This window comes from Nicotiana sylvestris, chromosome 12, assembly GCF_000393655.2.
Source record: "Nicotiana sylvestris chromosome 12, ASM39365v2, whole genome shotgun sequence".
Taxonomy (NCBI): Eukaryota; Viridiplantae; Streptophyta; class Magnoliopsida; order Solanales; family Solanaceae; genus Nicotiana; species Nicotiana sylvestris.
Genome location: NC_091068.1, coordinates 113,655,341 through 113,669,798, shown reverse-complemented (window position 1 = coordinate 113,669,798; position 14,458 = coordinate 113,655,341). Strand labels below are relative to the sequence as shown.

Below are 14,458 nucleotides of genomic sequence, written 5' to 3'. Positions count from 1 at the left end.
TGATGGGGCGACAGAGGCACATGCGCACTTGTCACTTGGTACTGCCGAGACCACGGGATCGATCATGACGCTGGGCGTTGGGAGGCTTGCCAGGACGCCATGGGGTGCGTCCAAGGGGTCACGGGGCATGGCTGAAAAGCCGCCCATGACAATATATATGTAAGCAAGAGTTGAAGCGTACATGAAGTTAAATAAATAACAATCAGGACAAAACCCAACTTTGTTAACTTTATCTAGCTAGAACCCTTTAGAGACTATCGACATCATCAATAATATCCATGGACTTAGTTCCATGTTATTATATTATTTGACCACATTATGCCACTTAAGAACTTAACTCACATGCCGCCACTACAAAGGAATATAATTGAAATATTGAACTCCCACATAGCGACCAAGCTAGAATTGGTTAAATTCCATGATCAGTTCTTCTCTATCTCATATACCTTATGTGACATCCTTGTCACACTTATAATAATCTTGATCTTGTCATAAGTTTTATAACTAACATATTTAAGCTTAGAAATTTACAGGGCGTTACATTTTTTTCCCTAGGAATATTTGTCCTCAATTATTGAAACTAAATCATACGTGGTTTAAGGAAAACCCTTGGGCCTATTATCACTTTTACTTTTCTCTCGAGTCTTCGACCTTTGGCTCACTACCAAAATTTTCAAAAATTTAGGCACGATTTTTCTTATAACTAGAGTTATCCATTTTTTTAACATATCCAAATAACACAACAACAACACCTCGAACTTCTAGCTACTCAGTCCAATAATATCAACCTCACGATACTCCTATATACATATAAAAGGTCATCACATCACCATTATACTAATAAGCCACATGTATAGCTAAACAATTTGTTCAAAACATAATTGAGTCGTGTACCTGTAATCTCAAACAGATGAGGATACTTTTTCATCATGGCTTGCTCGGGTTCACTATTAGATTCTTTAATTAGTTGAATGATTGCTCACATTTGTGTTAAAGTAGCATTCTTAGCTCTAAAGTCTCCAAACATATTTGTCTAGTATAGCCTTAAGTGTATCACGATTCTAAACTATTTCCACACATATATGATAGACCGGTCAATTATAGTAGGCTCTCCCACTTAAGTCAAAATCACAAATGATATATCCAAGTACTCATGTTCTCTCTCTATCCCCTTACCCTATCATCTCATTAACGTGTTGCTCATTTTCTCAAGATTATGCCAAACACATCGTATATTAATAAAATCATACCAACTGATGACTTTATTTCTTTTTTCTTTTTTTTTGCCCATAGTCATGACATTTTTTTTTTGTTGGTAAAACTTCGTTTATGATTCACCTATTTTTATCATATGCATGATATTATCAACACTTACATCTTAGTCTTATTTTAACAATGAAAAACGCTATTGTTCTCTAAATTTCATACTCAATATTTTACTAAATTGGGGCATTATGCCTTATACATAAAGCTTAATTTCTCTTACAAATTAAATTATTTCATGGACTCCCACCATGTTACACGGTGCCACAATCATATATTCATATTTATACATAATCATTTGAATTATGTATACTCACGTCGCTCGTACTTTTAAATCACCATCACGATATCACCAATAATAGTACATTAAGTTGATAATTATATAAGCACTTTCCAACACTAAATTATTATACTTTTTTTTTGTTTTTACTTTCCCATTCAACCTTTTTTTCTCTATTCTTATTAAACTCATAACGGGGAATTATATTCACAACCTCAAATATTGATAAGTCGCTCTTAGAAATTAGCCATATCCTTAGGTCACTTCACATTTACACGGATCTTCAATGTTCAATAATTTATCTAACTCCCAAACTTCTTAGAAGTCTTGAAAGAGGTTCCTTAGTAAATAGAGTTATCTCAAATTAATAACTTTTCGAATCTCGGCTACAACCAATTCAAAAAAAACTAAACTCAAATCCACTCTTAGTTGCACAAATGTAATTCAAACTTTCAAGTCATCTGTATCATCTAACAGAGGAGGATACATGTATCCTAGCCTTTAATGGAAGAGTCACACCAAGTTCAAACTCGATACAACCTAACGCACGAATAAGGAATGAAAGAAGGGAAAACATCCTAGATATTCAGTAGCCTCAAGGTCATAAGTATGGACGTCTACATACCCATGAACAAGACTCTACCAAACACTGCTTCATGACCCAGAACATAAAGCCTAGGCTCTGATACCAACTTTATCATGCCCCAATATCACCCTAGACGTAACTGGCGCCCAATTAACACTACCCGCCGGGCGAACCAACTTATACTATATACTTAACATTTATTCAACACTCAACAAAATAAATGTAAGTTCCAATTTTTCGATAAATAAATGGCGAATAATTAATGATCCAAATTGTTTCATAAATAAACAAAGAAACAACACTCTAGCCCAAATCATGCACTAGACTATGGAACATCTAAGAGGAATACAATAGATATCATATGAATAAATGATAAAGACTCGTTTGGAAGCCTCCACGAATAATATGGTGACTCGCCTCATTAACTGGATCAACTCTAGCGAACCCATCAACAACTACCTCCGTCTTCACCAATTGTATTCAACTACCTCCGTCTTCACCAATTGTATCTGCATGGACATGCAGGTAAGGAGTGAGTTATATGTGAATATAACCTAGTAAGATCCTCGACCCGCTACTCTGAATACATCTGGAACAAGTGTTAGAAAATACAAACACACAACGAACACAAAAATAATATGCACAATAATTATTTCACAATAAAAATGTCCAAACAAATATTTAGCATCACACTTATATCTTTAACACAATTTACACTAAGGTTGTCATAAGCGGCAGTAAAGAAAATTAATCAAACACCCCGATGAGTCTACGGAGGCATACACAATGCCCCAAATCTATCACGGCGGCATACACAATGCTCTAAATCTATCACGACAGCATACACAATGCCCAAATCTATCACGACGGCATACACAATGCCCCAAATCTATCACAGTGGCATACACATGCTCAAATCTATCACGACAACATACACAATGCTCCAAATCTATCACGGTGGCATACATAATGCCCCAAATCTGTCACGGCGGCATACACAATGGCCGAATATATCAAGAAACATATACAATGCTCGGGTGATGTACAAATGCATACACAATGCTCCAATATCATGGCTCACATCCGTATCAAACTCAACATCATGGCTCACAGCCCTATCAAACTCAACATCATGGCACACAGCCGTATCAAAATATCATACTCAACATTATGGCTCTCAACCGTATCACGCCATCAAACAACTTATAAAATAATTTTTATTTTTTTATTTTTCATAAAATAATATATTTGCGGCTAGTCTAAGACCACCAATTCTGCTGAGCACACGCTTGTCCCAACAAATGGACCAGACAGAGAAAAATACATTTTTAAAACGGATTTTAGAAAAGCAAGTATCAAAGCTTAAAGTTTCACTTACCTCGCTAACAGGAAGTTCCCCTTGCAACTTCTAGAACACCAATCAAAAGGCCTCCAGTGGCCTCAATGTGAGCAAAACCAAGCGTCCCTAGTTTGTTTTCTTTGCCTTCTTTTCTTAGCTTTTTCCTTTATCAAAATCAGACATCCTTTTCCGGCAATTATCCTCTATGCGTGCTTTAGTCTCTTATAGAAATAAGACCTTATTATCTTATTTTATGCCTTAGGTCTTCAACACGTACTCAGTAAGAAAGATATGGGCCTACCCCACTTACCATTATTTATTATTAACAATTAATGTATTAGCCATCAATATGCACCATTTATAAATTAGGCCCACTAGCCACTTATCTAATTCATGAGACCTTTTACATATCCCTCAATATATAAATATTAATTTCAAAAAAAAAAAAATCAACTATACATCTATATAACCATATGTAAAATAAACAATCATTATCTTCTCTGGTAGTATACACTTAAAAAAAAATTATTCAAACAATAACTCAGGTCCTTTTTAACAATTCGAACGCACTTCTGACATTCACAATATTATTCGCATGAATTTCACTATCTCTAATAATTTTATATGATTAACTCGGGCGACGAAAAAATTATAGTTCAAAAAGAATCATGAAAATTTACGGGGTATTACAATATTAACCTTAATTCTCCAACTTTTTTTTTAACTTTTCAACTTATATTTGTTTTCTTCTATTTTCTTATAAATATAATATGGAAATTAGAGTAAAATAATAGGAGACTAACATTAAATTTAATTAAGAGTTCAAAATAATTGAAAAATAATTTTTTTTGGTTAAGGATAAAAAAAATAAGGGTTGATATCAAGATTATATAATAGAAGAATTAATCTAAATAGCCACTCAGTCAACCACTTAAACTAGAAATTACTGATATATATGTATATAATTCATGCATAACGTACAAAATTAGTGTATAATTTATATTAACGGCTAGAAAAAATAAGCAGTAAACTCGACGGCTATTTGTATAAAGATTCCAGAAAATTGGGTTCCATCGGATACAAAAGTTGCAAACTTCAAAGGAAGAAGTATACTAACAATCATTCTTGGAGCTGCTATTTGGGGATTAGCCAGTATTTAATCTTGTTCTGAAAATTTAAACTAAAAATATTAACTTCAGGATAATTCAGGTCATTTATGACCCGAAAAATTAAATTAAAAAAACTAAAATTCAGGATACATTGACGAATTCCAAAATAGCAGCACTTTAGAGTGGCTACGTAGTGGCATTTCTACGATTTTCGAAGTCCAAACTAGCAGGCCCAAATTCCGCCTAACGGGTCGTGCTGAGTCCAAATACTGACAACCCTATATAATAATCATTTCCGCCCTAAATTTCAAAAATACGGCAGTCAGTCTCTTCTCCGGCCAAGTAGAAAGTTCTAAAACACGACGCTTCTCCTCTCCGTCTATTTTTCCGGCTAAGCTAAGCTTAAATTCGTATGTTCATTTCCTTTTTCTTTTCTCTTATTACATCTATTTGCTGCATCTTTACACTTCATATTCTTTATCAAAACCCTAAACCCTTTTCCCAGTGTTTTTAATGTAAAAAATAGGAACTTTTGATTAGTTTCTAATGATTGTACCTAATCTCTATGCTTAAGGAAAGGTGCAAAAGTTAATTTTTACATTCTCTGTGATTTTCACTAGTTCTTTATTATCACACAGATATTTACGAGTTAATATGCATTCTTATTTGCTTTCATGTGAAAATGAATTCGAAGTTGTGGGTATATGTTTCTCTCTTTGGGTATTAGTAGTCCGGTTTATGGATGAGAAAGTAAAACAGAATATATCGTAGAACATGGAATACTTTTGTTTGACAAGAAAAGGGAAAAAGTTTGTGATTTTTTAATTTTTAAATTAATCCAAACGACCTATTCCAAGACACGAGCTTCTCAACTCTAAGCATTATATACGAACTAATTGTAATATCTCTAACATCCAAAGGGCTTAATTAATTTCCCTGACAATAACTTATTACTTTCAGTTTCAACTATTAGGGAGTGAATCATAGAAGCAGTGATCTATGAAAATGTAAAATATGAAAGGGTACCCTTAAATGGTTGGGGAAAATTGTTTCTGCACCTTTCTCCTTGTTCTCCTCTCCACATGAGCACTCCCAAAGAGCCGAAGGGAACTAAAGGTTACTTGGAATAATCAGTTGGTTTTGTTTTCTACCCCTCTTAAACTAGGGGTAGTTGACAATTCAGAATATCAGAACTAGTTCTTGTGTAGCTTAATGCTGTGCCACATGTAAATGTTATATCAAGTATCAAACTGAAAGATTAATCTCATAGGGTAAGTTGATAAACAGCATGCTGCCTGATCAAATCTTAATCATGGCATTCACACTTTTACCTTTTTCATTAATTTATTGATACTAGTTATTCTGCCCCGTTTTCAGGAATGGCTTTCTTTACCAAAGCTGGGAACATTCTTCGGCAGGCTGTTAGCAAGCAGCGCATCAATCATGAAATATCTGCATCCAAGCCTTCAATTTTTCAACTTATTAGATGCATGTCTTCTTCAAAACTTTTTGTGGGAGGTGTGTGTAGTATCTCTTATGCTAAGCTCAGTATTTGCGACATTTCTTCTATTTTCTGCTGACTTCCTCTAGTTTGAAAATGTAGGAATCTCATGGAACACGAATGATGACGCTCTCAAACAAGCTTTCAGCAAGTACGGAGACGTTGTTGAAGGTTTGTCTAATTTAGACCTCTGTTTGATTTTGACTATAGAAGTTAGGCATTGTGCTTGAAGTTAAAGCTGGACAGCTGCAGGCGTGCTTTCACATGTTACATACTATTGCATTCTGGTGCATCCTTTTCATTATTATAGAGATGGTTATTTGCACATAATAAAGAATGCCAGGGCAGAATTTGAATAATTTTGAGTTAAAATATTTGGCAAATTAGGGAGTACTCTTTTTGTGGATGCTCCTCAAAATGAATTTCCAGATGCCGTGTAAGGATGAAAAGCACTAATTTTTTAGCAAAAGGAGGGCCTTAATGATGGAGTGACCATTAGTATATTTCTGATTGGAATTAGTAAGTGAATCGCGTTGACTAATGGAAGAATTACTTCACCAATTTTTACTGTTTGAAGCTACTATGAACACGTGTATATATCTATATTGGAAGGCATGCGTATGGCCACTAATTTCTTGATGAATTACTGAAAAAGTTTTCAACTCGTTGCAGCAAGAGTAATTGTGGATCGCGAAACTGGAAGATCTAGGGGATTTGGCTTCGTTACTTTCAATAGTTCTGAGGATGCCAGCGCTGCTATCCAGGCTTTGGACCAACAGGTGTGTTGGATTTTCATCACTTTGCTGCTCCAGGGGAAAAAAACTGTTTTCTTTGTGTTTGGTATCACATGATGCGAATAACTTAAAGTTGATGTTCTTTCTTGGTATCTATCAGTGTTTATCCAGAAACCTATGTGTTTAAATATGCATGATAGTTGTCTTCAGGGGGAGGAGAGAGAGTTCTGTGTGGACATGTCTGTATACATCCATGCATTTCTGTTTTCTGGTTATGACAACTAGTTTTAATGCATTTCTTTCAGGAGCTTGATGGTCGTAGGATTAGGGTAAATATAGCAAACGACAGGACAAGAGGATACGGAGGAGGTGGTGGTGGAGGATTTGGAGCTGGTGGTTATGGTGGTGGTGGTTATGGTGGTGGTGGTAATTATGGAGCTGGTGGTTATGGTGGTGGTGGAAATTATGGCAGCGGAGGTGGTGGTGATGCTAATGTTGCCGGTAGTTATGGAGCCAATAATTATGGAAGCGGAGAAAGCAGCTTTGGCTTTGGGACAAGTGGCGGGAACAACTTTCCAAGTGGTGACAGCTATGCCAGTGAAAACCAGAACTTAGGTGCTGCTGCTGCAGGCAGTGGTGACACTTATGGTACTGGCGAGGCTGCGAGCAACAGTTTCACAAGCAGCTTTGGCAGCAATGATCAATTTGGCAATGTTGATACCAGTAACCAAGCTGAAACTGGTGATGTTAATAGCCCAGTTGATGCAGGTGAAGATTTCAGAGATGACAATGTTGAGTCCGGTGATTATGCCAACAGAAGAGCCTGAAGCTATAAGCCTTTTGCTGCCTAATGCTATTGATAAAAGAGAAGAAATCGATGGAAGATGAGCTCGCTTCCTTCTATTGCTTAGCAGTTTACCTCTTTCATAGACCACCGTTTTCTCATCCTAGCTCTATTCCTCTCTTCTGTTTTTGTCTTGGACTTGAGATTTTTGTTCCATGTTGCTTTTATTTAAACTCAGTTTGGATCCCTCTTTCCCGTGGGGAAATAGAGAGGAAGTCACAACGGTAAATGTAGACTGGTTATTATTATCTTCTTTCTGTGTCTTGTTGAACTATCGTTCTCCTTTAATAACTTGTATTATGATTGGAGGTGCTCATTTGGTTGCAATGAAACTGAGAATAATTATAGAGAGACAAAGTAATCTCCAAAGGTCTCTCTGATAACCAATCAACTAATCTCGAAAATGCAAGGAATTGTCCAAACGTTTGTTTTAAAGTTAACAAAAAAAAAAACTGAGTTTGCAAACCCTAATAATGGCTTCAGAGAACCAGCCCATGACTCAATGTATTGTTTTGAACTTCAACTGTACGAATATATTTGACTGTCTTAAACAATATATTAGTTCAATTCTAGTTTCTTAAACTAGTAGTGGATGCAATAATACTCCACATTAACTTACAGTTTTAGATTTGCAATGTACTAGCTAGATAATAGTGATATTTAGAAGGAAAATTACACAGCATAGCCGCTCTAAAAAATAATAGCCGGCAAAGTGTATGTTTTTTGTGTATTAATTTATAATAAATACAAAAAAAAATACATATTTTATATATAATCATTCTATATTTTTGCATATCGGGTAGTGAATGTAATTATGCCAAATTTGGAACTTGCCCTGTTTAGAACAGAGTTCCTTCCAATCCACTTCTCATAAAGAGATGTATTGGGTTTTCTACGGTATTAATAAAGCCAGTCACAATTCAGAATATCTATTTCTGGTGTCAGCCGAAGACATCATTAATCCAAATGTTCATTTTTAGCTAAGTAAGTTTGATGTATTTGTTGGGAATGTTAGTTAGAAAGCTTCTTCTTATTACGTTTGTTAGTCTGTTATTGTGTTTCTTCCTTAATCTTTTTATTAATTTATAGTGAACAGAGACTTTGTGAGAAGATTATCTGTAATTATAAAGATATCACTTTTTGTATTTAGTGAATGGATTGGGTGTGGCATTACGAGTAGACATTAATGTTTTAATTTATGCGCTTATAATTAATATAACATCGATTAATATTAAATATAAAATGAAAATGAAAATCGATTTAGACAAGCTGGGAGAGGCAAAATGGGTATTTAATTTCTTTATAGACAATTTAAAATTCTCTATGGGATAGAAGTCTCCCTGGAAAGGAAATATCTATGTAGTCAAGCTTACTAGTTTTTCTTCACCAATCAGTTACTCATCTTTGTTTATTTAACATTTGTAGTGTTTTATTACCTAGGACAACCTTGTTATTCTACTAATAAATTTGCGGTGAAATCTACATAAACTCCTCTATTTCGACCTTGCTATGATTTAGAGCTGGTTTTATATAAAGTTGTACAAGAACCTTTTTTACCCTTAAAATTGGTTAACAATTAAATTTATAAGTGGTTTTAAGGATATGTGATTTTACTAGGCACAAACTGAGAAATACGAGAATTAATGTTAGAATTTAACTATAAAATAGAGCAAACCAATATAAACCACATCTTGGCCCTCGAGCTAGATCGCCCTCGAATCGAATCGACGTATAATTGAAAAGTATGAACTGAGCAACAGAGCTTAAGAGAGAAAATGTAATGTATTGCTTTGTTATGCGTGAATATCCTCCTTACAAAATGATTAGAACCCCTTTATATAGTAGAGGAATTCTACTTATGGTACAATTTTAAATACAGAAGGAAATCTCATGATTAGCTAAATAATCGGCCTCTTCTTGATACGTTCCGAGATTTTCGCCGTGATCCTTGCCCGATTGAGGATATTTTGGTATTCCGTTATTTGGCTCGGTAAGCTTTCCTCAACCTTGCTCGATCTTCATCTTGCATGGCTCTGATCTTAGCCGACCTCGATCTCGATCGGTCTCTGGGTCTCGAGCTCGGCAGTCTAACTTTACGTCGTGGTCCGATATAACATAAGGTCGAACCTTGGCCTGCCTCGCTCCAGGTCAAACCCGATTTTGACCGTATACAGATAGTCCCCTCGTTTCTCGGAGAGAAGGCGACGAGAAACGATATGATCTTTTCCAATCCCATCTCGATGGGTCATAACGTAAGCGACGAATCCGACCATGACTTCAGCGACAAGTGGATACTAAAACGTCCCGTTTATTCGAATATCGAGGCATTAAATGCCTGTCAGTTGTTGCCGGCCATTACCAATTCTGAACCATCGTCTTCAACCTATAAATGTATCGTTCTTCTTTTGCCCAAACTTTACTTTCTTATCTTCTTTGCTCTAATCTCCAAAATCCTTTGTCTCCCTAAAAGCTTTGAACTCCCAGAACTTTTGGTGTTTCTTCGCCTCTCACACCACAAAATACCAAGCTTTTCTCCTCAATTTCCATTCTTCTTCACTCGCAAAAGCAAAATGGCTAAGACTTCAAAAACTATTCCGCAAAAGGAAGCTGCTTCCTCATCCCGGCCGACCAGCGAGCAACCAGCGGCTTAGCCACACCATGAAGAGTTCGTTCCTGGAGGGTGTGTTATTGAATTCGACTTCAAGGTTGAAAAGACCCGCTCGGTTGCGGGTCGATGTGAGCCAATGTCGAGGTATATATGCACGATCACCGGTGTTCTCCTCGACCAAGTTAAAGAGGACTGCAACTGGGTTGACAATCACGTGGTGGTTCCCTCGCCTGAGGAATCAATCACTACCCATATGGAAGGGTTTCTAAGTGTTTACACTTACCTTTTACATTGGATCCTCTAGATCCGGTCATTATAGACTTCTACAAGAAGTACGAAGTGGCCCTCGGTCAGATTCACCCCTCTTTCTGGAGGATAGTGATATTGATCCGTTTCTTCGTGAGCCAAATCGATGGTCTTCCCTTTACCCTCGATCACCTCATACACCTATATAGCCCCCGACTCTATCGAGGAGGACTAATAAAGCTTTAGCGTCGGGCCTCTAAGGCACCTTTCTCGTGCATAGATTAAGACGAGGACCGAGGCTGGATGGGCTGATTTATCGAGGTGAAAACCTCGGACTTTATCCCGGCCAAGAGTATGCCATTTCCTGAGAAATGGAATACGAAACATAAGTATAACTCTGTCCTTAATTTCTACTTATTGTCTTTTATTTTTCATCATTCCTTATCAACATTTTATCTGATGCAACCGCTGCCTGGATGTCGGGTGCGGTTCCCCAACTCGAGAACTGGGTCAAGAGCCTAGTATCGAAATCGACACATGTTGAGCATGCATGTCGCGATTTGGCGAAGGGTCAAAGGGAGGCCCTTAACCATGGTAAGTTTTTCCTTTGTGACTTAACAATTTGGCTATTGTTCGAATTTCCCTTTGATCTTACTTATCTTTATTTTGCACGTCTTGGGAAAGATGTGCCAATGAGGCCCCATCCGACAATAAAGAAATCCTTTCCCAACCATCTGCTCCGAAGAAGAAGAAGGAACGGAAGAGGAGAGGAGCTCTGAGTTCCATGAAGTCGGATAAGAAAAAGGCCCAAAAAAAGGCGAACCCGTAAGCCCAAGGGAAATGTCATCCCTCTAACAATGGACTCGGTCCGTTGGCTACTGATGTGTCCGAAGAGGATGAAGAAGAAATCAGGCTAGTGGCCTGAGTGCGGGCTGATGCTGATGCTCAAAAAATCCCCGAGCCGGCGGGAGCTCAAAATGCTCCGCCTCGACTTGATGAGCCCGAGGGGGAAGCCTCAACCGAAGTCGCTTCCCCTCGAGGTGAAAAGGATATCGAGGAGGCGGCGGACGCTAATGTAGAAACCATGTCCAAGGCCCCCTGAAATGAAGGCGGCGCCCCAAGAAATTTACTTGGGGCGATAGAGATTGGAGACTCCCCTTCATTGCCTTCATTCTCTGATTCGACGATCAAGGATGCTCAGGTGATGGAGACTTGCCACGGTTAAGGGGTCCATGGGACCGAAGACCCTTTCCGTGGTTACTTTGTTGGAGTGGAAGATTCACCGGTCTGGGTGATTTGGAAGTACAGAGGAAGAGCTCGAATGAAGCCTCCTCGAGTTTTAAACTAATTGACCAGTTCCCGGCTCCCAGCATCGATCCCGAGCGTAAACGATCAATTGTCATCTCGGTCTCGGAGGATGCTCAGGTTCTCTCTTCCCCGTAGGGGTCGCTAGTCACCTCCGATGCTTGGTTACCGAAGAAGACCAAGCCAAGATGGATGAGGTGGGAACACCTTGTCTTTTCAACGAAGCCCAACAAGCTTTGAACCAGGTAATCCCAGATCTCCCTGTCGATGTCAATTTTCATATTTAGATTTTTCTCCTTTTATATAACTTCCTTTTATGTTTTTGCAGGCTTATGTGCTTCATCATGAAGTTTTCCTCCGATTCAGAGGGGAGTTGAGCCAGTACGAGGCCGAGGTCCGAGGACTCACTGAGGAAAATGATGCCTTCAAGTTTCTCAGTGAGCAAAGAGAAGGGGAAACTTAAGGCCTCCACGCTGAGCCGTAAACGGCTCAAAAAGACCATGTCGAGCTAGTCGAGCTGATAAGAAGAATATTTGAAGTTAGTGACGGTGATTTGGGCGTGGTATCTAATGGTTCGAACCCGCAGGTCCAACAAAATCTTGACGTGATCAGGCAACTCTGTAAAGAGGCTGATGCACTAAAAACCGAGGCTGAAGGCTGGAGGGAGAAAATGAACCGCCTGGCCTTAGAGAAGGAGACTGCTCGAGCCCAATTGGCCTCGATTGAAAACCAGCTCCGAGGTATGAAAGAGGAAATCTTGCGCGGGCCAAGAACGTCGAGGAGCTCCAGTCCTAGTTGGGTTCAGAAGTTTCTGCTCGCGAGAATTTGGTCACGTAGCTCAAAGCGGCCAAATATGAAGTCAGGGCAGCCAAGGCTGATGCTGATGCAGTGGTGGCTATTTATCAGGCTGATGCTAAAGCCGCTCAAATTCGAGCAAAGGAGGTTGTCGAGGCCGCTCAAGTTCGAGCAGAGAAGGTTGCCGAGCACGCCAAATGTCAATCTCAAAGGGAGACCCTCGAGGAAATCCATGCTCGGGGCTTTGATCTCACAACCGAGATCGAGAGTGCTAAAAAGCTTGAAGGTGAAACATGGAGATTAGCTTACGCCGACGATGATGACGAGTCTAGAAGCTTGAGCGAATCCGAAAAAGGAGAAGACCCCGAGTGCATAGATGCCTCTCCCAGAGACGACCAATTTTTATAAGATCATGAAGTTGTGTTCGAGGGTCCAAGGTTTGGGGATGGTAAGGGCCGATAATAACCCTTGCATTCGAACGTTTCTAATCGATGGACCCTGAATGATAAATCAAACATGATTTATGTAGCCCTTAAGCTTAATGATCGAGTGAGTGCTTGTTCGAACTCGAAGTAAGGTAACCCTTAGGTTTTTTATTTGAGCGAGGATGGTCGAACTCAAAGCAAAAACAGCCTTTAGGCTCTTGTATTAGGTCGACATTACCTTTGTAAAAAGATTGTATATGGCTTTCTCCCCCTTTCAGCTTGAGAAGTTTTTTTGTCATTTGTATTTGTTAAACTTGTAATGCCTTAGCATAAAATAAGGAATTGTTCGAGAGTTCGAACAATTTTGTACTCATTAGAGTTTTCGAGGCTTGATATTATTGAAGCCTTTTATGATTTTTCCGGGGGTACCCCTTTTAACCGGTTTATGAAAGAATTCGAAGGCCTGTTTTATTATGAAATTTGGACGTTTCCGAATTGTGTTAATTTGGCCATAGCCTCTTTAGTTCGGGATTTTTCCCTTGGGCTTATTTTCCTATTTTACTTCGAGCTTGCCCAAAGTGTCAGTACCTGAGTGGGGTAGCTGTGGCCTATAAAAATCGAGAGTTGCCTAAAAGGTCTTATGATCCCGAAGTTTTAATAATTTGATCTTGTTTATTTTTCGGATGGCACTCCCCAAGCGTGGGGGTAATTATCCAAACTCTGGTTATGATCGGCCCTTAAACTATGATCGACCCTTAAACCTGTTTACATAATAGTTCGAGAGTATGAAATTATAAAGTAGAACTCTTTATAATTGATTATACACGCGTACATGTTCTATGCCAGGTTTCGAGCAAACTACACGGGCACGGTTCGTTTGACTATTTGGCCCTTACACATTTTTCCTATCGAGACCCTGATGCCATGAAGTAATTTCCTCGCAACAAAGTTGATATTTGAGGGTAATGCCCCCCCAGTATTCGAGGTTTATTGTAAAGAAGCCTCAGATACTGTTGAATTGTTCTAAGTTAGCACGATCAATGGTTGCCTCAATAAAAACCTCGCCAGAAAACCCATTTGGGACAAAATCGGTCTAAGGGAAAAAGAGTGCAATGCATACTTTCAGACCTAAAGACTTCGTGTCGAGGAGTCTATCGATGTTTCTGATCGAACACCTATAAGAGTTAGTTAAAATATAAATGAAAATGGAAGGGGTCGTACCTTACCAGAAATATCATTTTAGGTGCGATACGTTCCAATTGCTCGGTAGTTATTCGTCGTTCATCGTAGCGAGCTTGTAGGATCCTTTTCCGATGATTTTGAGAACCTAGTACGGTCCTTCCCAGTTCTAACCAAGTTTCCCTTCATTCGGATTTCAGTTGTTGAGGGTGAACTTTTCTTAGCACCAAGTCCCCGATGTTAA

At 38.5% G+C, this 14,458-nt stretch overlaps 1 protein-coding gene across 1 annotated transcript; it reads left to right on the top strand.

The window, feature by feature from the left end:
* Window positions 1-4,870: 4,870 nt before the first annotated feature.
* On the top strand, window positions 4,871-7,927 carry LOC104226172 (glycine-rich RNA-binding protein 2, mitochondrial-like). The gene is made up of 5 exons (XM_009778086.2): window positions 4,871-4,987; window positions 5,955-6,095; window positions 6,181-6,249; window positions 6,751-6,857; window positions 7,118-7,927. The coding sequence occupies exons 2-5, from the start codon at window positions 5,957-5,959 to the stop codon at window positions 7,637-7,639; spliced, it is 837 nt and encodes a 278-aa protein (XP_009776388.1). The 5' UTR covers window positions 4,871-4,987; window positions 5,955-5,956; the 3' UTR covers window positions 7,640-7,927.
* The last annotated feature ends 6,531 nt before the right edge of the window (window positions 7,928-14,458 follow it).